The sequence below is a fragment of the Monodon monoceros genome, unplaced genomic scaffold (genome assembly GCF_005190385.1).
Source record: "Monodon monoceros isolate NGI ecotype Baffin Bay Population unplaced genomic scaffold, NGI_Narwhal_1 Super_Scaffold_9, whole genome shotgun sequence".
Lineage (NCBI taxonomy): Eukaryota > Metazoa > Chordata > Mammalia > Artiodactyla > Monodontidae > Monodon > Monodon monoceros.
The window spans coordinates 45,582,479-45,609,115 of NW_021703786.1; the positions used below are offsets into that span (position 1 = coordinate 45,582,479).

General features: G+C 43.9%; 1 protein-coding gene across 6 annotated transcripts in view; it reads right to left on the reverse strand.

Annotated features, from left to right (window-relative positions):
• NDEL1 (nudE neurodevelopment protein 1 like 1) overlaps positions 1 to 26,637 on the reverse strand; it is a 74,280-nt gene that overhangs the window by 15,517 nt on the left and 32,126 nt on the right. Inside the window, exons 6-10 of one of the 6 annotated variants that reach the window (XM_029210775.1) lie at positions 25,132 to 25,305; positions 21,064 to 21,155; positions 16,174 to 16,325; positions 12,843 to 12,877; positions 3,815 to 9,429 (exon numbers count right to left, since the gene is read on the reverse strand). In XM_029210775.1, coding sequence (XP_029066608.1) covers positions 9,422 to 9,429; positions 12,843 to 12,877; positions 16,174 to 16,325; positions 21,064 to 21,155; positions 25,132 to 25,305 — 461 coding nt within the window. In that variant the 3' untranslated portion in view covers positions 3,815 to 9,421. Of the gene's footprint in view, positions 1 to 1,490; positions 1,584 to 3,814; positions 9,430 to 12,842; positions 12,878 to 15,478; positions 16,326 to 21,063; positions 21,156 to 25,131; positions 25,306 to 26,637 lie in introns of those variants that run through there. The other 5 variants (XM_029210774.1, XM_029210770.1, XM_029210772.1 and 2 more) reach the window with 5 other exon arrangements.

Sequence of the window (26,637 nt, forward strand, 5' to 3'; positions counted from 1 at the left end):
CTCATGATTGCGTCTATTTTCCATATATCCATCAAGAGACCATTTTATAATACATGTTAAGAAGAGAACCCTTTTTCAAACAAACTCGAGACCCCGTCGCTGGGGCAGCCCCGGGGTTGCTGCCCAGTCGCTCTGCATGCTCTGTCGTACGGACAGCTACCTTAACCTTAGTTCTGTGTTCATGTGGCCCCTGCCTCCTCAGCCACGTCAAGTCTCTTAGAACGTTGTGGAACCTAAACTGCACTTGTAGCTCTCATTTCCTTCAAATAATGATCAACACTATTTCAGTGAGCAAACTGTGAAAGGGGCTTTGGAGAGATTAGGAGGGGTGGGTTGGATGTGGGGGAGCGGCATCCGTGTGGCGTGGCCATGCCTACCTCCCTCGAGTCGTGGTGTGCCCCCATCTCTTCATGTGAACTGTCCTCGGCCCGGTCTGTGCATAGGAAGAACAGCGGCCACCACCCAACTGAGGCCCTGGGGGCAGCCATCACAGTGACTGCAGGAGGGCCTCCGGAGGCCCCGGCTTCCCCAGTGTGCTCCTCGCTTCTGGAGCGAGCAGCTGCAGGCCCCGGAGCAGAAGCTCGGGGGATACCCTCCCTCGCCAGCCAGGCTCTCATGCTGACCTTGCAAATTCAGCCGCTGCTTTGAGCCCAAAATGGGAATATTGGTTTTGTGTCCGAGACTTGTTCCAAGTTTGTTGATGAGGTTGACAGAGCCTCGAGAACAGATGCCACCTGCCTGAATGTTGACATGCCAGTGGATGTGACTCCTTTTTGATTTCTCCTTTCCCCTCCCCCTTGGGACAGTGTTACAGTGAACACTTAGCATTCTGTTTTTGGTTGATAGTTAATCAAACTGACATTACAGAAAGTGCCTTAGACACTACAGTACTAAGACAATGTTAAATATATTATTTGCCTCTGTAACAATCTAATGTATTAAGTTTTGACTGTGCTTCATATATCATGTACCTCTCTAGTCAAAGTGGTATTATAAACATTCAGTGACAATGAATCAGTGTTAATTATAAATCCTTGATCCTCTGCAACATGCTTGAAAACACAAACCTTTTGGGTTAAAAGCTTTAACATCTGTTAGGAAGAATTTGTCACGTGGGTTTGGAATCTTTGATTTTCCCCCTTTATGAATTGTACTGGCTGTTGACCACCAGACACCTGACTGCAAATATCTTTTCTTGTATTCCCATATTTCTAGACAATGATTTTTGTAAGACAATAAATTTATTCATTATAGATATTTACGCCTGCTCTATTTACTTGGAGGAAAAAGCACCCGTTGAGAATAAACAGACCTCAATAAAGAAGAATAATCATGTGAACATGAAATCTGTTTTCTCACCTTCTGTTCTCGATTTCCCACCTGTGGTCTGATCGGAGGTTGGAAGCTACAGAGAGTTTAAATGCTGACAGCCAGGCTGCTTTTATCTGAGGGCACTGCACTCGCAGAAACTGTCGGATGACAGGCTAAGTCTGGGCAGTCGTGGTGACAGATCCTGTTCTCACCGATGGCCTCCGTGTGTAGCTGCATCAGGAAGGAAAGGGCTGCTGGAGCTGGAGCGCCAACTGTTAATGGAGAAGGGAGCAATGCAGGGCTGCAGGATGAAGCCTTGAGGAGGGTTTCCAGTCACCAGCCAATGAAGCTCATTACTGGATTAAGAGGTCCAAGATGTTTCAGACTACATTTTCAGGCAGGATGCACATTAAAAATGCTTTTGGGAGGATTCAGCGACGAGATCCAAGGGCAGCTGTGAGCCCGTTAGGACAGGCTGGAGAGAAATACTAGAGGGACACAATCATGTAGAGAATGCTGGGGGGTTTTCCATGATATGCTCAGCTTAGGCTGGTTCTGGTGGTCTGAACTATATACCTAGGCTGCTCGGCAGTTGTGGGGATGTGAAAAATGGACAAAAGTGTTCCCTTTCTCCTGTGTCACTACCATGGGAAAAAAAGGTGAGTTGCACTTACCGTGTCTCAGGTGTGTTCTCACCCCTGCATTCAATATCTCAGTCCAGGGGTTTGTGGAATTCAGAGGCTTGTTTTTCTCAAAAAGAATCCTTCCCTGCTGGCTGGTTTAACTGGTGTTAATGTCACACTGTTTCCCAACTACTCAGCCTATCAGGAGAAACATATAATCTATATGAACAGATTCCAATCCCTGGGAGCCGGGCTCTGAGTGTCAAAGACAAAGCAATAGGCCAGCTCCCACCCCACAGGTGTATGGTCCATCGTGAGGAAGGACTCAGGCAAGACGTGGGAAAGCCTTAGCCTTTTGTGGAAATGAAGTTTAGATGAGCTCTGCTGGGGTTTTAACTCTGCCACGTACACTTCAAATGCTCTGTCTGCCCTTGCCACACCACAGTTGCCGCTCTTTTTAATGCAGACATTCTAGGAAATTCTTTTAAATTACTTTGGTACGGATAACACATCTGTGCCTAGCCTGACTGTCCTGGGCATTCTGATATCAGAAAGACTAGTGCCCTATCACATTTACTTCTGTCACCAATCTTCCCCATCCCTGGAAACCTCAATGAAGACGAAATGAGCTAGAAGACCGATATCTTACAACCGGTCCTCCCTATGGCTCTGGGTATCACTGACCCATGGCCCCTTCCTCCTGACGCCAACGTTGCTATGACAATAGACATGTCTGTCAAGACTGCGGAAGAAAAGAGCTCACAGTTTTCTGAGGCTAGGAACCACCACTTCCTGCCCCGCCCCTAAAAAAAAAAAAAAAAAGTCACAACAGGCCATAGGCTGGAATCTTTAGAAGGTGGAGACATGGCTCCACTCCCCCTAGTTCAGGCAGGCCTGGGTGAAGCCCGTGGCTGAGACCCGAGGCGAGTCCCCATCCACAGAAGCTTCCCAGTGGCTCTGGGAGGGGAAAGATCTTCACCAAGAGCTTTCCCAAAGGCTGAGCATTTGCAAGAATGCTATGTCCTGTGCACGGTCAGGACCAACCAGGCAGTCTACTTCCTCGTGTAGCCACCTGTCATTTGGAAATCTAGCAAATCATACAGGTCTTTTCAGAAATCTAACATGAAACACTATAAAGATATAATGACGTGACGCCAGTTTCCAAAGACAACATTAACTGTAATTACAGTGCCTATGTACCATATGCACGAAGTATGAACACGTCCTTCACCCCTAACACCAAGACTACAAATTCTGTTTGATGCATTACAGCAGTGAGGTCTGTTTATTTTTTTCAAAGTCGCCCAATAATGGAATCCGTCCCCGCTAACTGGATGTCACGAAGCCTTATTCGAGGTGTAACGTGACATAATCAGACTGTTAAAACACTGGGTCTGACTGGCATCCAAGCAGAGCGCTGGCTCCTTCACAGGACCACACTGCACAGCAGCCAAGATGCTCCTGTTCTCACGTGTAAGCTCATGCATCTCATAATCACCTTCAGGAGGTGGCAGTTGTCATGTGGTTGTCATTGCCTGACTCCTGGTAAGGTCAATAAAGCCCAGCGTCAGATCTTGTAGAATGAGTGTCAGCAGCTTAGAGTAAAATTCTGGAGCAGCAGTAGAATATGCTTTCCAGAAGTACTGCATCACCAGTGCTCACCGCAGCGCAGACGATGACACTGCTTGGGAAAACACGGACAAGGACAACTCTGGGTCAAAATGTAGTTCAGAACGTTGGAATCACAATGAAGTTTTAGGAGTATCTCTCACATTTTCCTTTTTGTGTATGAGTTAAGTGTGATATGATGAAAATCTGCATAAAGAAGTCTTTCAGACTTTCAATAAACACAAAGTCTGAACGACAGGCGTTTTCATAGTTTCAGCTGGCACATTTTTCTTACTGGTTTACAAAATAAAGGTGTGTCTTATAATTGCTGACGTCTGAGAGTCCATTAAATACAGAACTCTCCTCACTAGGCTGCTGCTGGGGTGGAACCTGGGGGAATCTGCATTTTAAAATTTCCCCAAGTATGACTCAGCCCGGTCATCTGGCAGGTCAGGGAGCCCCCTGCTTTGTGCTACTTGGTCAACTCTCAGAACTACTCAGCACAATTCTTCAGACCAACTGGGGCAGTGAAAGAAAATCAGTCTCGTTACTTCAATTTTTAAAAAATTTGAGCAACTTTACAGGAAAATTTAGAACCCTTGACAAATAGTAAACTATTTTCATCTTTTCATTTCACCTCTGATTTTTTTTATAAAGCTGCAATTGCATGCTCATCTATTTTGTGTCCTCATCATTTCCATTCCCACAGATCAGCACAACTGCACACTTACATTTCAGTGGCTCTGGGGTCTTTTGTTCAGCTGACAAGTCATCCCAACCATTCCATTCCCCTGCCATCAGACATCTATATTAGTACTGTTGAGACCGATTTTGTTTGTTCTTACTACCATAGATGAAGAGCTGTTACAGCTTATCACATTGTTAGACTGAGTCAAGACTTACAGAGGCTAATTTAGTGACACCAATATGTAAAAGTGTACCTAGTCCCCTAAATTCTAGGTGACAGCAGGATTTGCTGGGGAGGGTGGGCAGTTAAAGCACTCACTTTTTTTAGAAGCAAAAAACTGCTTCACAGCTCCATCTACTGACAAGGCTCTGAGCCTCACACAGACGTCGCTGTTGATCCACTGCACAGAAAACTTGCCCAGTCCTGCCAGCCCAGCACCTCATTCCCAGGCCTCCACCTGCATATCATGACCCAAGCAGAATGCCCATATTTCAATGGGGGCAGCAAACTTGATACCGGATTAGAAAACACCCCACAGGTAAACAAGTGAAACATCTGTTCAGTTTCCAAACACTAACATAACTCCTGTGGGTGCAGGTGGGCAGCAGGATAAAGCATGACTCCAAATCATAACCCCACATGGCACAAATACCAGCACCATAAGCTTCGCTCTGTTTTCCAATTTGCCTCTTCACATGCACTATCTCATAAAAGAAGTCTGTTACATTAATATTTACTAGAGATTGTTTTTCCTTAAAATTAAAAAAGGGCTACTGTATTCCCATATATCATCTTTTTAAGTCATGGGACCAGTTGTTAGATAAGATGCTCTAAGTCATAGGAAGATGGTTTGCAAAGATGCCTCCTGCCCCCGCTCCCATTTTTAGAAAAGAATTCAGTAAACACATTCAAATTTTAAAGGCCAAGCTAGTGCTCTCAATTTGTTTCAAACTTTGAGGCAAATATAGAGAGAAAAACCACCCATGAAGTAAAAGTCAGAATGTAGAAAAGGCTTATCTTAGCATCCTCTAGGCAAACAGTGTGGACAACTGACAGCCTGGACCCAACCCCCCTCAGGCCCTGTTCCCACCACCGGCCAGGCAGGAGAGACCTCGCTACAGGCTGCCCCCTAAAGCCACTGCCGCACCCCAGGTCATGTCCCCTTCCCCAGAGGTGCCAGCTTCCACCTTGGGTCGCAGGAGATGCTAATGGCATCTCCAAGACAGCTTCTGAGAGAAACAAGAGTCCACACACGACAGACAAGATTGGGAGAGGAGGAGGGTGGATGAGCCGCATTCCTCCCGCTGCAAAGGCTGTGTCACCTTCGTGCGCATCACTTCCAAGCGTTCAGAATCAGCTCACCTCCTGAGGCATGAGACAGAGTCAAGGCCAGCGAGGCCTCGAGTTTGACAAGGTGGTGAAGGTGGTGAAGACAGAAAAACACTGGGCTCCTTTCCAAACCTGGCTCTTCCGTGAACCAGCTGTGTGAGCTTAGGCCAGTCACCTAAACCCTGGGCCCGCCTTCCCATCTGTAGACCGAGGCAAAACCAGCTCATCCTGCGCCCAGGTCACTGTATCTAGTTGCCACTTGCCTACTTGTGACTCAACACCCCAGCTGTGGCTTCTGGCTCCTCACTGAGTTGGTGGGGTATCACTTCCGGCCACTCAACTGGCTCCTATTTTATGCAGGAAGATGTTTCAGGAGCAAGGGATGGGAATGGGTGGTGAGATGAAAATATCTGGAGACAAGAAGCTGTCCTTTGCCGCCTGGAAAATCAGCCCCCTCCACGCAGGGGAGACCATGTGGACCCAGCCCAGGGGCAGCTCATTCCTGAAGGTTTCAGTGTGAGCCACGCAAACCTGGCAATCGAGCAGCCCTAGGAAGAGAACTCACTCAGAGGATCTTTAGCTATACAGGCCAGCAGTCAGTAGAACTTTCATACCAGGAAGCAAATGCTCTATTTGAGCAAGTACAAAGCAGCATCTTGAACCAGATACAGAGGGTCACTGACTTACAATGGTTTAAGATTTTTTTTGATTCTAGCATGATGCAAAAGCGATACACTCAATAGAAACCATGCTTTGAATTTTAGATTTTAATCTTCTCCCAGGCTAACAATATGCAACCCAATCCTCTCTCACAATGCTGGACAGGGCAGTTCCCGGTCAGCCACACAATCACGAGAGTCAACAACCAATACAGTTACAACCATTCTGCACCCAGACAACCGTTTGGTTTTTCACTTTCAGTACACTATTCAATCAATTAGATGAGATAGTCAACACTTAATTATCAAATAGGCTTTGTGTTAGATGATTTTGCCCAACTGCTGGCTAATGTCTAAGCGTTCTGAGCATGTTTAAGGTAGGCGAGGCTAAGCTATGATGTTCAGTAGGTTAAGTGTATTAAACGCATTTTCAATTTACAATGAGTGGGTTTACTGGGACATAATCCCACTGTAAGGGGAGGAAGATCTGGAATCCACGGAGAAAGCTAAAAGAGGCTTGGGGAATCAACCAGCTTCCTCAGGGGGTCATATGCCAAGGGCTGCTGCAGCTATCAAAAACCAAAACTATGTGGGAGTCCTGAAGGGGCCAGAAATAAGCCTAGCAGCACACTCCGTACTTTCACGGACCTGGCCTGTGCTCTCCTGGACCCAAAGCAGTGGTGACATCAGTGAATAACACGTGGGCCCCTGCAGCCAGGGCCCTACTCCTAGCCACTGCCTGAATAACAACTGGTGAGATGATCCCAGGGGTGTGCAGCTGGAGAGGAAGTGAGAAATCGCTGGGGAGCCAAGGAAAAGGATTGAAGCTCCAGAACTCATCCTTACTTTAACCAGAGTAGCTCTGTTTGTTATGTTTTAGATTTGGGGTTCCTGCATAAACAAAGAGGTCTGCTAAACGTTGAAACCTCTGATCTAATCCAACCCTTCCAATGATGGCTGGGAAAGAAGCTGGGAGGCTGCCCATCAGTAAGAGACCTGGAGTTTTCTTTTCAACTGTTCGGCCAGCAGAGCTGGGCACAGCACACACACCAGGACAAGCGTGTCTCGTGAGCCAACTTATGATGAAATCTCCAGGAACAACTAACAGAAGCTATTCCTGCCTGCACACTGACAGAAGAAAAAATGTTTAATGTATCCTACCTTAACGTTTCTTATTCACTTAGGAACTGGATTCACTTACTTTTCATTTACATATAGTCTTCAAACTACAAACTACTCCGTTTATGCTCTTTGTTATAAGCAGTGCTCAGAATCTGACACATTAGTACAGATGCCCCAGTTAACTTGCTCAAGTCCAGTCACCCTGTCTCTTGCTACTAAACATCTGGCACCTTCTCTCAAGGGACGAGGAGAGAAGCCCGGATCCAAGTAACCTCTAATCCCAGAACACCAGCACGTGTCATGAACAGCAACCCAGCAGGAGGACCAGCTCCTGGATCCATCGCGGTTACTCCAAGACTTAGCAAGCTGCCTCCCTCAAAGTGCAGGTCCTTCCTCCCAGATTTCCAAACGGGGCCAGGGCTATTCTCAGGCTGCTCCTGGAAATCACAGCTAAGAGCAGAAACCAGCATCAAGAATCAGCATGAGGAATACATGAGCCACAAGGATGTATTGTACAACACAGGGAACACAGCCGGTACTCTGTAGTAACTATTAATGGGATATAACCTTTAAAAATTGTGAATCTCTATATTGTATACCTGTAACTTGTGTAAAACTGGACATCAACTATACTTCAATTTTTAAAAAAATAAATAAAAAACAGTCAGCATGAGAATGCCTGTTCACACATCCTGAGGCCGCCTGAATTTTCTTTGCCCTATTCCACAGCTGCTGTCCATCCCCGTGTCCCATGTCACAACAGAAGTGACATTTGAACCTGGCTTTGCAACTCCAGCTCTTCTCTCCCAGGATGGCAGAAACCCAATAAAGCAACCTCAATCCTTTTTCTTTTTTTCTGTGAAATTTATTGTTTCCACATTAAAAGATTTTTTTTGAGGGGGGGTATTTTTTTTTAACCACGTGATGATCCTACACAGCTGCCCAGAGTAGGACACCATCATAAGTCTTTAACATGCCATATGAGTTCTGAATAAATAAAAGCTACAAAGCCCAAGTTATATACAAATATCTTAGGCAATAATGTTTACAAACCTATGTACAATAAAACAAATGTAAACAGTAAATGCAGCATGAGAGTAATCAAAGGATGCACAGGGACAACCACTTATGGTCAGTCTGCCCCCAGGAGCTGGCACCAGCCAGCCCCTGGAATCAGGCCACTCAACCCTTCCTAACACAACTGGACAGGCCCTCTGAAAACAAAACAAAAACAGTCTGAAGGTGTCATTTAACAAAAGGACCAGAGAGCTGGCGAGGAGGTTGCCACCACCCCCTGCTCTGAGTCTCAGGCACATGGAGGAGGAGGAGACGGCAGAGGCACAGCCCTGCACGTGCCCAGGTCCCAGAAGCTCCTGCCACCTGGGCTCAGACAGGCATTCTGCTGCTCTGGGAGGCTAGTCTATGGAATGATAACTGCTAAAGTAAAACCAGAAGGTACAGAAAATGTTCCCTAATTCAGTGACCTTCCTCTTTGCCAGCAACAGGCCCAAACCGTGGGGGTGGAGGTGGGGGACACATGATCCATGAGCACTGGAGATGCTTGGGTGGGAGCTCAGGAGGAGAGCACACGTCGACCTGATTTGGGGGAGAACCTCTAGAAGATCAGCAATGTCCTAAACATAACTAAATCCTATCAGTACAGCAGGGAGGGGGCTATGAGGCAGGTGTGATGAATGGGTACTTCTGCATCCAGTGACCAAGTAATACGTGTATGTATCACCTTGTGACCCACAAAAGTGCAATCATGTGAAACCAACGGCACTACGGCGAGAAGAGAAAATAGCCAGTATTGATGTCGCGCAGAGTCCTGGGGCTGGGCAGGGCCCAGCAGCCGCCACTGCATGCAGCCTGCCCTCTGCCAGCCGTGGGGAGGCAGACGGAGGGGCACGAGCTGGGCCCGGGCACCGAGGGGTGAGGCGTGGGTGTCCTGGGTTGTTGCAGGAGGGCGGGAGCCCCGACCTGGAGGCCAGGCACTCACACGCTGAGAGGCAGCATACCCGGTGCCGACGACGGGCGCGAGGAGCCCAGACCGGGAGGAGGAGAAGCCGGGTCAAAGCCGTTTACTGCCCTGTGGGGGTGGCCAGAGCAGAGAAGGAAGGGAAGAGAAAGAGAGACTGTCATTTAAAATCACTCGACACACAGCGAAATTCATTTGCTCTCTACAACTATTCCTCTTCCCGGCCTAGAGCAGAATCCTGATGCCCAGGGGAGAGAGCTGCCTAGAGAGCATGAGCTGGTGAGAGACTTGAGAAGCCCGTGGTCCTGGGGGTGATGACACTACTGCTTCCTTCTCGGCAACTTCATCACACTGGCCGTGGCAGCCACAGCCCTGATTGATTTCCCAACAGAGCAGGTTAAACGTCTACCAGTAGGGAACTACCTAAATAAATAAGGGTACAAACCAACAATGAAATACCATACAGCCATTAAAAACACATTCCAGGGTTCTTAACAGCACGGAAAATATTCCGAATGTAATTAACGCTAGGTGGAAAAAGCATCAGGTTACCAAACTGGATATGCTCCATAATATGAAGGCAAAAAAGTGAGTAGTATATATTCTGGACTACAGCCCCTTATACAGCTAGACATTACCACCCAGAGCTAAATCTAGAACGTGTGGACACACACACGCACCCCCACATATACTACAGAAGGAAAATGGAACAATAGTTACTCTTCTTCCCTCTGAGTTGTGGGTAAATTTTATTTACTACTTTATACTTTTCTGTTGTTTTCCAAACCTCCTACAATGTACAGGAACATCTTAAATAAGGGGGAGAAAAATAACTTTTTAAAATTGTTCAGCAAGCAAAGCCAGATGGGTAGGCTTCTCTGCCACCTTGTGAGACACCAGCCCCGCCCAGCGCAAGCACCTGCAGCCAGGACCCAGCCCCGCCCCAGCCCCAGCGCCCAGCAGCACAGCCTCAGGAAGCAATGAGGGAATGAGTGCAAGGCCTGCAGCCCCTCTCAGGACACCACTGCAGCCCTTCCATACTGACAAACTTCCTAGGAAAATGTGTCCCACTCACAACTTGGGAGATGCCACCAAGTGCAAGGGGCCGGACTGCCCCACACATACCCACCACTGTCCCCACCGGCCTACTCATCAGAGGGGCCCAGGGGAGTTGAATACAGACTCACGGACAGAGGTTCTCTTAAAAAAACGAAACACAGACACATTCCCCACCAAGATCAAGATGACAGTTTCATACACTGAAGAGGTGAGGGCAACCTCCTGGAGAAACAGGCATGCAAAGAGACTTGACTAGACCCTTGACTACTTTGAAGAACAGTTAACATCTGAAGAAACTAACCTGCGTATAGATTTTGAGTTGGAAATCATGCTACACACACAGGCCAAGAGCAACAGAAGGGGCTCTGACCAGTGCAATCTCTCCCTGTTGTCCATTTTTCCACCTCAGTGATGCACACTCAAGATTTTCTCTTTTCTCTTTGGGCTGGGGAGGTCTGATATTTGAGCTTCATCACATTTGAAAACTTTAAATCATCCCTCTCCATCCTCCAAGGCTGTATGCCTTTGCCTCTTCTGGGGACAGAGCCCACATCCTACATGCCATTGTAGCCCTCGCATAATAAGCCATTTGTCTGCCTGGTCCCAGAGCCCTGATGCCTGCCTCTCCTAGAACCTCAGGGAGAACTAACTAGGCAGGCCTCACAAACAGCTTCAGCTTTACACGTGTGGACATCAGATTCCCAGCTGTACAGAGCACGGCAGAAGGCAGGGCTACAGACAGTCCCCAAAACTCGGCAGAAAGGGAGCACTGCTGGGTGCCAAGAAGAACCTGGCACCTGTTCCACAGGCGTGCAAAAGCAGCAAATGTGAGGATGGCTCCACATGCAGGTTTAGGACTGAGATTCCTGCATTTTCAGGAATGGACCTTTAAGGAATGTTAAGTTCATCCCCATTGTTATACTGCCAAGGAAACAAAAGCAGGAGAAGGTCCAGCCATTCACCTGAGTGCACCCTGTGAGCTTGTCAATGGGGAGCTGGGCCCACAACCTGCCTCCAAATGCCCAGGCCATTATCCTGTCTCAGTTTCCTCCTGGCCCAGGGACACCTGACAGGCTCCAGTGAACAAGCACGTTGGTGCTCCCACTGCAGGTTGCTCTAATGGGAAAAATAAGCAGTGCAATCCAAAATATAAAGGGAAAACAAGAAACTAGATAAAGTAGCTTCTCTGTGTGGACAGAAATGGGAATTCTGGATTTGAAAGTTCTATGGGAGAGAGAGAGAATAACAATCCACCAGGGTCTTACCTAGCACCCCTCTTGGAGTCAAGAATTAGTAAGTAAAAGACCAGGAGGAAGGAGAAAGCTGAACCTAGAGGCAGAATTATCAGTCTGGTGAGGTCCCTTGAGGGAACCGCAAAGCTGTGCAATAAGGAAAGGTTTCCAAGAAAAGAAACATCTCCATACTCACCACATTTGGTTTTAGGGAGCAGCAAAAGAGCCGAAGGGCAGTGTCCCAGTGGACAACACAGGACTGAATGGAGAAAAAAATGGGCAGGGATGGAGATACAGATCTGGGAATCATCTAAGTAAAAAAGGTTCCAGAAGCTATAAAATTTCCTGATCATACCACAAAAATCTAGATTAAGAGTCTGAAAAATAGAGAATCCAGCTAAGATAAGGAACTAAGGTCAGCTGTAAATGGCAACAGAAGACGTGAAAGAGGGAAAAGAACCAATGCATGTTTAGAAGCTGGTCAGGAGGATAATAATTTAACACAATATAGATAAAGCATGGGGACTAAATCTGTCAAAGCAAGGACAGGTACACCTGAGAGGGCAGGAAAGAAAAGGAAGAGATTGGGCTAGAGCTAATTCAGGAGAGCAGGCAGACACACTCCAGACCCGAGTCTTCCAGCTATATGGATAAATGGAAGCTCAGCACAGCGCCAGTCCTCGGCCCAGGCGCTGCAAACTGAAATTTACATTCCTCAAAAGGAAGGCAGCCCTTATACACGTCCCCATCTACCATTCCAGTGTCCTGAGGGAACACAAGCGTGAGCACAGAGGAAAGTCCCCACACAGCAAGAATCCAATATCATTAGTGCTGCTTTGAGAAAACAGAAGACACTGGGTAACAGGAAGCACCCCAGGCCCGTGGAGGCAGTCATATGCGGGTCCCAGGGCCTGGCAGTGACCCCCAACCCCCCGCCCCAAGACGGCTGGCGTCATCTCTACCACACTCCCACCTGTAACAGGAGTACCATCAGAGCACTTCACAACCGCCCCAGGACCACTACAGCTAACTTGTTTTTGTTTTGCACAGCTGAACCAATAATAATGGTGCACAGTCAAATCAAACAGGAACTCGAAAGCTCACTCATGGGCTGGAAGTTGGTTAAAGCAGTCAGCCCCATGCAGTTAGTAAAACCAGTTTGTTAATGTTAACTTGTCTTCCACCACACACCATGATTAAGAATGAAAGAGCACAGCAAACAAGTTCAGTTACCCATGAACAACGTGGGGAATATAACTTTTTCTTGCCTAGTAAAAGAAAGGAAAAAATATTAAACAGTAATACAAATACTATTTTCACACCATGCCCTAAAATTAGTTTACGTTCACCTACACCCAACCCAAAAGAAATCAGACTGGCTTACAAAATTAGGACAAGTGATACGTAAGAAGCTAAACAAAAGCTATGGAGAAAACAAGAACATTTTTGAGAGAACTCAAATGACTGCACTGCATGTCAACTGGTGTCCTTTTGGATGAGTGATATGAACGGCTGGTAGCAGTTGGAGGAAACAGCAACAAAAGGGAAGTAGGCCCAGCAACCCGCATTTTAGGGACTGAAGGGATCAGACTAGATAAAATCCTGACTCCAAGAAGCCCTCAACTAATCAGAACTTACAAAATATTTTCAAATCCCATAAAGCAATACATAACAATAAGGCTTTATGTTTACGTGGTAAGGCGTTGCTTCATCTCAAGATTCTGAGGGAAGCAGGAGCGCACAGTGTATACACACACATTCAATACGTGCACACGCACGCAAACCAACTTTGGCAAACTCTCCCTAACAGTAACAGTGCTACAGACAGACTCCTTAGGAGTGAGAGGCAGCAGGCAAGTTCTAGAGCCAAAGGCTTTTTTTAAATGGAAAGCTTCTTCTCATGCTGAAACTACAAGCTACACTTCTACAGGAACTGTCATTTATGCTTTTAACCAGCCAGGTCTAATAATGGAGCTGGGAGTGGGGATATTTACCCCTTCCTTTTGCAGCAGGTATATGCCATCATGGTTTTTATCTAGTCACCAGGTGAGCAGGAAGGAAGGCCAGAGGTAAAAAGCCAGGCAGGCCAAAAGGAAGCCAGAATCAAAGCAAAGCAGCAAGAACATAGCAAAACCCACACGAGAGTTATCCTCAGGAAGATGGCAACTACAAACGTAACTCGAGCAAGAATAGGTTAATATTTGAGTGTGCATATACAATCCATTTACCATGTAAACTAAACACTTGAGAAAAAGCCAACCCACAAAACCATATTTCATTCTTAACAGAAAGAATACAATTAAAAATTTGTTCTGGGCTTCCCTGGTGGCGCAGTGGTTGAGAGTCCGCCTGCCGATGCGGGGCACGCGGGTTCGTGCCCCGGTCCGGAAGGATCCCACATGCCGCGGAGCGGCTAGGCCCGTGAGCCATGGCCGCTGAGCCTGCGCGTCCGGAGCCTGTGCTCCACCACGGGAGAGACCACAGCAGTGAGAGGCCCACGTACCGCCAAAAAAAAAAAAAACAAAAAAAAAAAACAGAACAAAAAAAATGACACTCCTCAAGGTTGCCTGGAACTCCTAAACATGTGGAATATTAATTTTATTCTTACCACCACTGAGGAGCCCCAACGGTTAGAATAAAGTTCTGATTTATATGTTGATATTTTAGAATGTGCTTTTAATGAAATGTGTATAAAGAAAGCCCTGATTTATATATTATTTTAGAATGTGCTCCTTAATGAAATACATATACTTCAAGGTAGAATTCTCTTAAGGGAGAGAGAAAAACCAGAACACTCCACTCCACAAGGATGAACACAAAAAGCTTTTTAGAGTGGACTATGTATCAAATCAAGGCCTCCACAAATGTGCCACTGTCACTGAGGAAAGCAGAAAATACAAGTTCCTTTAAGAAGTTGTGAAAATTTCTATATTGCTTTCACAGAACAAGGACAAGCTGCCTCTATGACTCAAAGCAGAGACAGTGGCAAGGGACCACTGGTGCCTCAGTTGCTGCTCCACTACCAGCTACCTTAAGTCACACGGTCAGCATCTCAGACCATAGGTCCTAACCAGTTACCTAGACCAAGGCACACCCATACAAGAGTATATGCATGCAGCATTTTGTTGGTTTGTTTTTTTTTAATTGAGTAGAACAATATGTACTGACACGGAAAGATACTGGCAATATAAGTCACCACAGGCATATTGTAGAGCAGTATTTAAAGTATCCCAGGGACTTCCCTGGTGGCACAGTGGTTAAGAATCCGTCTGCTTGGCTTCCCTGGTGGCGCAGTGGTTAAGAATCCGCCTGCCAATGCAGGGGACATGGGTTCGAGACCTGGTCCGGGAAGATCCCACGTGCCGTGGAGCAACTAAGCCCATGCGCCGCAACTACTGAGCCTGCGCTCTAGAGCCCGCAAGCCACAACTACTGGAGCCCGCGTGCCTAGAGCTTGTGCTCCGCAACAAGAGAAGCCACCGCAATGAGGAGCCCGCGCACCACAATGATGAGTAGCCCCCGCTCGCCGCAACTAGAGAAAGCCCGTGTGCAGCAACGAAGACCCAATGCAGCCAAAAAAAAAGAAGAATCCGTCTGCCAATGCAGGGGACACAGGTTTGATCCCTGGTCCGGGAAGGTCCCACACACCGTGGAGCAACTAAGCCTGTGCTCCACAACTACTGAGCCTGCGCTCTAGAGCCCACGAGCCACAACTACTGAGCCCACATGCCACAACTACTGAAGCTCACGTGCCTAGAGCCTGTGCTCCGCAACAAGAGAAGCCACCGCAGTGAGAAGCCCGCTCGCCGCAACTAGAGAAAGCCCGCGCGCAGCAATGAAGACCCAACACAGCCAAAAATAAATTAATTAATTAATTAAATAAAATAAAGTAGCCCGTAAGTTTTTAAAAGTGTATAGCAGATGCATAAAAATATGATTTTACATGCCTAGGAATAACCATAAGGATGCAAAAACAGTGTGAAAATGGAAAACACTTTTTACTTTATATACTCCATACCAACTGACATATTTTTTGTATTAAGGATGTACCACCGCTTTAATCTTACAACAATTTTTTTAAATTCTCAATTCCCCAAAAAACATCTTCACATTATACAAAACTTGTATCTCCTAAACTGTACTTGATCCAGTGGTTTTATATTTTTCTAAAATCTTCAGACAGAAGGTTTGTTGAAGAGTTCACACATACATGACCATCACGTTCTCTTCTACTCTTAACAAATATTTGCCAAGAAAGTCTACTAGCCTGCAAGCACCTTGAGCACAAGGACTGTATCACAGTCATCTTTAAATCCCCAGAGCCTAACACAGCTGCCTTTCAAGAGTCTGCTTCCCAGGACAGAAGCTTCAGAGTCAGGGTTCCCAGGGCAACAGACTCCGTGGGGACTAGAAGACAACAGACTTCATGTCCCCTAAGATCTCAATGATAACGCTTCAGGTAGGTTTATCAAACTGAGTTTATCTTTTCAAAGTTCAACAAGCTCAATTAATAATGGGCAACTTCACTACCCAAAAACTTAACGTTTAGAATTTCCAAGACTTACCCTTTGTCGAAGAAAGACGTGTGCCCTGATCGAGAGAACTTCGTGCCGTTGCTATTCATCACCCCACAGTTAACATTCCCTGAAATATAGGATTTTCGTGATGCTTGGTCCTTTGCAAAATTCCTGCAAGCTGCTAATTTGGATTCTAAAGCCTACAAAAGGAAGAAGGAATGATTTGGTTGTCAAAACAGTAGCTGCACATAAAAATTTGCATTTCAAACCATTTCTATTTCAAGACTCAAATCTTATTCTCTCAGTTGATAATGGTGGCTGTTTAAGCCATATCAATCACCTTTCTAATAGAAAGAGGGAATATTTATGCTGACTCCCTTTCTAATGAACTCAGAATATACACTTCTCTCAGTGTTACTGAGGGATACAGATATAATCCTCACCTTACAACTAAGAAAAATGTGGCACAGTATACAGAGATGTATCCCAGGTCTCTTGGCCCTATCCACTGTTTCTTTCTAAGTTGTGGACTGTTAGTTGGCCAGTTGGGTGTGTGCGTGTGTGTGTTTTGGGAGCAAGCATTTTAAAGAATGCAAAAACATCACTTGAAAAATTTTTAAAGCGGCCAATTCTTTCTTTAGGGCTTCAGGTTAGTCATTTCTACTGTATCAGAATGGATAAGTTCATTTACAACACCTCACATGAAGTTAAATGCTATTCTACTTCTGAGAGCACACTGTAAAATGTCTAATACCCTTCGTCTATAATTAAATAATTCACCTGAAAATGACACCAGCCCATTAGCATTTACCTCTAAACTGAGTGCCTGCTTAGCACCTGTCACCACAACACCTGGTCAGTGCCAGGCTCTACAAACCAACAGATGACATGAAGAGAACAGAAGTTTCTCATCAATTTCCATTGCTCACAAATATCACCAACTCCCCCTTTCCCACAAACACTTTACCAAATCAAACCCCTCTCCCCGAAAAAAAAAAAAAAGACAAAAAATAGTCCAATCCTATTATCCATGACACTAAGGAATGTGGAATACATAGATAAATTAAACCCACAGGGACTTCCCTGGTGGCACAGTGGTTAAGAATCTGCCTGCCAATGCAGGGGACGTGGGTTTGAGCCCTAGTCAGGGAAGATCCCACATGCTGAGGAGCAACTGAGCCCGTGCACCACAACTATTGAGCCCACGTGCCACAACTACTGAAGCCCATGTGCCTAGAGCCTGTGCTCCACAAAAAGAGAAGCCACCGCAACGAGAAGCCCGCACGCCGCAACGAGAAGCCCACATGCCGCAACGAGAAGCCCACGCACCGCAATGAAGAGTAGCCCCCATCACCGCAACTACAGAAAGCCCACACGCAGCAACAAAGACCCAACGCAGCCAAAAATAAATGCATAAAATAAATTTATTTAAAAAAATTAAATCCACAGATAACATATTCCACTCTGAGAACCCTCCCCCCATCATTTCAACAACAGCTATTCAGACAGAGCAACAGAAACAGACTGAAACTTCTTTCTCTTCTCCTTTCTTAAAACAAAAGTACCATGACCTAGTAAAATAACAACGAAAGAAGGAAGAGAGGTAGTGACCTTGTAGGACAAGCTCTGAATAAGCATTTTTTCAGCATCTTCTTAAATAGACACATACACAATAAAAATTGAGAGCCATTAATTTCCTATATTCAAGACACTCATTTATTTGTTCTGATATTTGCTGAGAATCTATCATATAACAAGCACAACTTGTATCTGAGGTGTCGGTGAGACAGCCTAATGCAAGCACTGGGTCTGGCAGTCAAACACAGTGGCCTAGAAATCAAGGTTTAGACCATATCCACACCAAGTAGGAGATGAAACTGTGGTTGTGAAGAAGATCAGAAAGGTAAGGACAGAACTCTGAGCAAAATCAACACCGAAAGGGTGGGCAGATGAAGACCCAACAAGGTGACCAACAGGAACAGGCAGGAAGGCAAGCAGACGTGACACAGTGACACAGCATCAGAAAAGCAGAGAAAAGAAGGCCATTTCAAAAAAATAAGTCAGTGTTGAGTGTTGAATGTTTCAAGTAAAATTAGGACAGAACAGCATCCCTTGGATTTGACAGCACTGAGATCATCAGTGAGCAATTTGAGTGGAGTGAGCAGGAAACATAGCCCAGACTAGGCTATCTGGGGAGTGTGTATGCCATCAAAAATGCTAACAATAAATGGAGACATGCTTTCAAAAACTTGGCTGGGAAGGGAAAAGAGAAACAGAATGACAGCTAAAGAGAGACGCAGGGTAAAAGGAAAGAATAGCTGCTTTTATTTTTGCTCTTAAGGTTTAAAAAGTGTATAATATGTAATATATAAATATTAGATATAAAGTAGAAATAGTAAATATAAAGTATATATATGTAATACATTATATATGAATATTGCATATAAATATTAAAACATATAGTAAAAGTGTGAAGATACAGGAGACATAAAGATGAGAAGGCTGGAAGGAATGAGATCCAAAGCACAGAGGGACAAAATTAGCCATGGGAGGAATGTGATACTTTTACCACTGAGATAAAAAGGAAGAACAGCCACAGAGGTAATAATAGGAGAGTACTAAAAGAAGGTTAAGAGAGGAAAACAAAGTTTAAATAGATGGCCTTGATTTCTCAGTGGAAGAGGATGCAAGAGTGGGAATGGGGCTTCCAGGTGAAGTCAGTGGACAAAGTAGTGTGAAGAAGTAGAAAATGAAATATTCATAAAAGTATGCAGGGGCTGGAGGATAACAGCAGACCAAAAATTCTAACGACACCTTAAAAGACAAACTGTCAGCTGAACGTGTAAACAATGCAAGGACTCTAAGTTCAACTTTCATGCACCATTTCTAAATAAACTACTTGAGGTACTAAAGCAAAACAGGGAACGAAGATGACAACACGGGGTCCAGGAACAGGCAGAACTAACCCAAGAGTATAATGAAAAGAAATTCAAGGCCGACAGCAGTGCAGCAGCCCTAGAAGCATATCAGAGCACTCAGTAAATAAGAAGCCGGAAGATACAAGATATAGCAAAGAAAGTGTATGTTTCTTCCCTCCACAAGAAAACAAAGGTAATCAGAAATGCTAAGTAAGACCCATGATAACAAAAATATCCAATGATATACAAATTATATATGCATACAAAGGCTGAATGTAATTTTAAAAAATAAAAATGGCTGAATTCGTTGAAATGACAGGATTTTAGCTTTTTTCTTTTTATTTTATTGTGATCTTGTAAAATTTGTTTTGCAGTGAAAATAATAAAAAAGATGGCCAATTTAAAAAAATGTTAAGAAAAAGACATACATGTCAACTGTGATACAAATATGAAAAAACCTAATATGGTTTTGAGTAAATAATAGGTAAAGAACAAAATGCTTGAAACACCTGTTGAGCAGCACAAGTAAAACAGCCCTAGAGCCCAGCTCCTCCTCTATGATTATTCAGTAAATAATACACATGTAGGCATGATATTTTAGGTGCTGTTGACTAATTTTCAGAACCAACCAATGGAGAGCTCAAGAAGGGACAGAGACACACACACACAACAGGGAGCTGAGATACAGTCTAATAAATTCATAAACATAGGTTTAAGCATGTTATTTAAAGTTATAAAAATAACCAACAGAAGAACAAAAAATAAAAAATTAGGAGGATGTAAGTTAAATTCCTCATCTTTATGCTTAAAGTTGTTAAGATACTGAAAAGCAAGCACATCACTTCAAGTTAGGTTACAACAAATAGGTTACACTGTTACAACGCAACTCTTACGACAGCTAGGTTAAAGCAATTATGTTAGGAGTAAGGGAAGATTACTCTATGTATGAATGATTTGTGCACGTTACTTTTTATAGTAACTTTAAAATGCAGATTTAGAGTTAATCTGACAGTCAGACAACAATTTTACGAGCCAGAAAAGGTAACAATAGGACCTTCTATCTTGGCCTCCCATTTCTTCTTTACGTAAAGTATAATGCAATTTCTGCTTTTTTCAGTCACACACACACACAAATAAGTGAATGGGCGGTAGACAGTGGGAAGTTTCAGGGGTAGATTATTGAAAAGGGAAAAGTCACTGAGGGAAACAGGAAAGAAAACTGACTAATGCTAGAAATGCTAACTTTATAGTGGCTTAAAAATCCACAAGGTCATATAACTGTTTCCTGTGATCTGGATGCAGGAAAGAAATCCAGTTCCTTGACTGATCCAGGCTGCAGGTCTCCTCCATGGCCAAAGAGCCCATGAGTCAACAATGGCAGAGTAAGCGATCCGTGGATCACAGATGAGTAGGAACAAAGTGAAAGCAAGAGATAACCGAAAAATCAAAACAAGAGTACTGCTCTCGATAAAGTCAAAGAGTAGGTATTACACAGAGTAAAAAACTGAATAAGCACAAAACCAAGTTTAATATTCCAAAAGCCGAAATGTTCTGGAATGCAAGGTTAGAGCCAAGGAGACAGCACAGGAGTTGAGGGGGCCAAGCAGCAGTAAGACGTGTATGACTAAGAGAAGAAATTCATGTCATGAGCCAATGCGGAAGTCCTATGAAGAGAAAGCCCAGGGATGACCAGGAGGACAGCAGGCAGAGCAAAGAAAAGGATCAGAGGGCGGTATAAGACACACAGCCTTAGAGGAAGCAGGAGGAATCACGATGTTTAGTAACAGCCGTGGGGAACCTGGGAGCTAAGCGCAGGGACCCTCTGCAGGCAGAGGCACTGGCAAGGCTGAGCCCTGGAGGTGTTCACAGTCTCAGCTGGTCACTGGGTGCTCTTGCTTCTCAGCTTAATTCCAGACTTTACCGCAGGAAGGTATCCTTTTTCCTCCCCTCGCTGCAAATTAAGAAATAATTCATTACCTTGGCAGCTGAAACACCTAGTGATAAATAATTAAAGGCTTACCCCTACTTTCCGTAAGAGGTCCCCCACGATGTTTAGTGCTGATATCCTAGCTGAAGGAGTCAGTGGACTGGTACCAAAGCCGTTTGGTATAGCTAGAGAAAAATAGAAGGTGAGTGGTTACTCTTGCAGTTCCCTTTACATTTGGGTTTTGATATTACAAAGCAGTATACGCTCAATGAAAAATCAGTATAGTATTCCAAACTGTGGATAAAGTGGAGATACCACAAATATCTCCGCTGGATGTTTAGATTATATCCAATTTTTCATCATTATAAACAATGCTAAAAGGACATATACCCTTAAAACATCTAGACAAGTATTTCTGGATTTCCTGCCAATCTGATAGTCACTTTGTTTTAATTTTTGTTTCCCTAATCAAAGAATCATTTGAATCTTTTTTTCTGGAAGTCACCTGTTTAATCTCTGCACTTTTTTCTGCTGGGTTGTCTTTAATCAATTTGCAAGGGCACTATACACTATAGATATTCACCTTTTCTCTTATATATGTTGTACTTCCCAGTGTGACATTTATCTCTTCAACTTTGTGGTTTGGGGGGAGCCTTGGGCTTCCTCACTGCAACATAATAAAAATGTTCCCCACATTTTCTCCTAATGTTTTTCTAAAAAACTTTTCACCACTTAGATTAGTAAACTCATCAAATATCTAAAATTTTCCCCTCCAAATGGACATCTAATTGTCATAATACCATTTAGTGAAAAAGACTTATCTCATCTGAAATGGCACTAAAACCACACACTGAATTCTCTATACATTTCAAGTTCCATTAAATTATTTGTCTATTCTACCAGAAATATGCTGCTTTAGTTATTATAGTGTTAAAATATATTTCCTAAAGGGCAAAGCCTCTTCTTGTTACTAACCTATTTCAAACTTTTATTGACTATTCTTGCACATTTACTCTTCCAGAGTAACTTTATTAAAAATAAAGTTTTAGGGGCTTCCCTGGTGGCGCAGTGGTTGAGAGTCCGCCTGCCGACGCAGGGGACACGGGTTCATGCCCCGGTCTGGGAAGATTCCACGTGCCGCGGAGCGGCTGGGCCCGTGAGCCATGGCCGCTGAGCCTGCGCGTCCGGAGCCTGTGCTCCGCAACGGGAGAGGCCAGAACAGTGAGAGGCCCGTGTACCGTAAAAAAATAAAAAATAAATAAATAAATAAAGTTTTATTTTTATTTTATATCTGGCTGCATTGGATCTTTGTTGCTGCACGTGGGCTTTTCTCTGGTTGAGGGGAGTGGGGGCTACTCTTTGTTGCGGTACGCGGGCTTCTCATTGCGGTGGCTTCTCTTGTTGTGGAGCACGGGCTCTAGGCACACGGGCTCAGTAGTTGTGGCTCGTGGGTTCTAGAGCGCAGGCTCAGTCGTGGCGCACTGACTTAGTTGCTCCACGGCATGTGGGATCTTCCCGGACCAGGGCTCGAACCCGTGTCCCCTGCATTGGCAGGCGGATTCTTAACCACTGCACCACCAGGGAAGCCCCAGAGTAACTTTAAAATGAACTTCACAACTTTAAAAATCCTATTAGGATTTTTGTGAGAAATTTAAACTATTGAATGATTTGGGGAAAATGGATATTGCAACTAAATTAAGTCTTCCTATTCTGAATCATGGTATTTAACATGATAATTATTCACATCTTCTTTCATGCCCCTCAGCAAAGGTTTTCAGTCGTGCACATTTCTTCAATTTATTTTTGAGATATTAAGGCATGGCGGTTAAGAGCTCTGGAGCTAAACTGCTAGATACACATCCATCTCTGCCATTAACTGTGTGACCTTAAGTAACCAAATGTGAAAGGGGGCTAATAATAGCACTTAAATCATAAAGTTGTTGTTAAGTTTAAATTCATTAATAAATTTTTTAAATGCAGAGCACACAGTAAGTGCTCAATAAACGTTACTATTATTTTTATCTGCTTTCTACAGAGTTGTAGTCAGCAGGTAAAATGCTTTTGTTGCTGCTGCTGCTCCTATCCTTGTCCTCTAGAATATACTCACAATGAAGGTAGCAACTTAGTCTAATCAGACCACTATCCTCCCCACACCCTGAGTAATACCTGACACATAACAGGTGCTCAATGTGATACAAATAAACTGCTCTACTTCTCTTGGCAGGAATTTCTGGATCTTGTTTTTCCCTATTCCCCTCGAATTTTATATTTTAGGTATTATTAAATCTGTACTTTTACGGTAAGTTGTCTTGAATGCTCTTTGGAAACAGGCATTTTATCAATAAAACACAATTAGAGTTAGACCACTTCGTAGAGATCAGCTCTTCAATCTTGCCACTGATTTCTCTAACCTCTGGCTTCTCACTGTGTCTGTGCAGACTTTCTTGTCATGAAACGGCAGCTTTTAGGTCAGTGAAAGCTCATGCTATCAGTTCCAATTGAAAAACGTGTCTGTCTGGACAAATATTACTGCCTTAGGGCTGACATTATCGTAACTGTGCCAGAGCAAAGCTCTATGTCCTACTAACACCCCCTTGAGGTTCCAGACTATTCTGATTAGTGCTCAACTAAAGAATTTTCAGAATTTACCTGCGTAATTCTAATTAGTAACATAAAAGCAAAGCTTTGTTAATTCTCAAGTGCAAGTAATTCTAAGGTCCTCAAATACACAAGCAGCCACTCCGAAAAACGCGAGCTTCCGATGACCGCTGTCATCTATATACTGCCTGCTCTGTTCTCAGCGGCAGTCAGCACACAGCAGTGCGATCAATAACGGAACTATACAGAATTTTCACATACCTTACCTCAGCTCATAAAAAGACGAAAATAGGGTGAATTATCTATTCAAGGGCTACTGAGCACTTGAAGTGCGGCCAACGCAATCAGAAACTCGATTTTAAATTTTAATTCATTTAAAGCAATAAAAATTTAAATAGCCACACTGGAGTAGCTACTGTATTGGGCAGCACAAACATGGAGCGCACTAACCACCCAGACAGAAACCTTCTCGTATCACTCTGAAAGATGAAGTCCTGTATTTTAAAAAAAAAAAGTGTGAAGACAGACAGCTTCCATTGGGGGAGAAGAAAGTATAGGGGGGGTGTGGAAGTAGCTGAAATATGATCTCCAAGCTGCAAAAACTAAATCAATCTCAACTGAGAGCTTCAGGGTTCCGTTCTTAACGTTCTATCTAGTGGCTACTAAATCGTTTTTCAGCTTACCTGGATTTAAAAAAACACCCTGACTGACGGCAAAAGGCATCTTCTTTCTGTACTATTCATCAGTTACTCTGAACATCACCCATGAAAATGGCAGCTACTGAGGCATGTTATAGCATGGACATGTCCATCCAAGCCAATCTTAAGTCTGAATGGTAACTCAGTGAGTCTCTGTACTTTCTGTGTATAAAGCCTTCTAGTCTCCCATGATATGTCAAGTGACAAAAGAAATAAAACTGCATTTAAATACAATCCCAAACACAACACCGTAAAGCAACTATACTCCAATAAAAATTAATTAAAAAAAAAAATACGATCCCAAAACTTGTGTGTAACAAGGTGGCACAAACACAAAAAAGCACACACAATAGAAAAAAATGCAAAGTGTTAAGACGAGTTGACCTTGAGCCCTAAGATTGCAGATGGATTTTATTTTTTCTCGTTTTTAATTTTTTCTACATGAACATGTATTACTGCTATAGTCAAAAAATAAACTTCCCTTAAAAACCTTTATTAAAATTTCAATTTATTAAGCTGCTCTTGTCTTAAATGTAGCCCTCATCTCACTGTTTCCTACTAATGAGTTGGCCTAGGAGAACAATGCCTTCTGCTTCACTCAGTGCTAGATTTAACCAACTTTTAAACTAAAATGATTGCTTAGGGACTTCCCTGGTGGTCCAGTGGTTAAGACTCCGTGCTTCCAATGCAGGGGGCATGGGTTCGATCCCTGGCTGGGGAACTAAGATCCCACAGGCCACACAGCGTGGCCAAAAAAAAAAAAAAATTAAAATGATTGCTTAAACCTTAGCAACCCCTGCTTCACCAGCAAAGCCTCTTAAGTGGATAATCAACCACAGGTTCAAAAAGAAAAGACACTACAAACCTTTTGGTGAAGGAAAGCTGTTCTCTGTTCCTTTGCCAACAGGAGTAGCTGGCAAAGAAAGTGATGCTTGGACAGCAGAATCCATCTTTTCACAGTCTAGAGTTGGAGAACTGGGAGCCGACTTTCTAGTTACTTCCTGCTGTCTCTCCCGAACAGCTAGTTCTTGTCTTAAATCTGTAAAATGTTGCAAAAGTAGTAATATTCACTAGAGGAAGCAAATACATCAAGCAAAGTCACATGTGAAATGGCATAAAGACACTCTTCCTAAATTACTACTTCTCAAAAATGAATTTCCTATTTAACAATTTTTATTTCCAGGGGAATAAAATGACAACAACCCTACTGTCTACATGATCATTTAGACTTTAAAAATGCTATAAAGTTAACAGAACAATTATTTATGCCTATATGAAAAAAGAAGTAGGGCAGAGTCCAAAGTAGAACTCACAGTGGACATATATGACACAAAAATAAATATTCTTTACCAACTCATTTGCATTTATTTTGAAATGATGACGTAGTTTGGGGATTATTACAAAATCAATGAAGTGTATTTTTGTCATTTTAAATGGGTTGGCTTTTTTTTTTTTTTTTTTTACTAACTATCCTATGAAATACTTTGTTTTAGAAAGGAAGTAGTCAAAATAGTTGCAAATTGTTTTCTTGTTTTGAAATATTGAATTTTTAACCCAAAATTAATGTTTTCTTTTCCAGTTATACAATTGACCTACAGAATACTTGCTTATATTAAAAAAAAAGATACAAAGTTACCATACTCCTGGGTATATATCAGAAAGAATTCAAAGTAGGACACCGAGATATTTGCACATCCATGTTCATTATGGACATGCGATAAATGAAATAAGCCAGTCACAAAAAGATAAATACTGTATGATTTCACTTATATAAGGTATCTAGGGTGCAGTAGTCCCTCCCTTATCTGAGGAACCTATGTTCTAAGACCCTCAGTGGATGATTTACGTCCACTGAGCGTGATGGTGCAAAATTTCATCCTGCTACTCAGAACAGTACACAATTTAAAACTTATGAATTGTTGATTTCTGGAATTCTCCACTTAATATTTTCAGACTGCAGCTGACCATGGGTTACTGAAACCATGGAAAGCTAAACCTCGGATAAGGAGGGACTACTGTAGTCATACCTAACAACAGTAAGTAGAACGGCAAGGCTTCCCTGGTGGCACAGTGGTTAAGAATCTGCCTGCCAATGCAGGGGACACGGGTTCAAGCCCTGGCCCAGGAAGATCCCACATGCCACAGAGCAACTAAGCCTGTGTGCCACAACTACTGAGCCTGTGCTCTAGAGCCCGTGAGCCACAACTACTGAGCCTGCATGCCACAACTACTGAAGCCCGCGCACCTAGAGCCCGTGCTCCACAACAAGAAGCCACTGCAATGAGAAGCCCGCGCACCACATGGAAGAGTAGCGCCCGCTCGCCGCAACTAGAGAAAGCCCGCGCACAGCAACGAAGATCCAAGGCAGCCA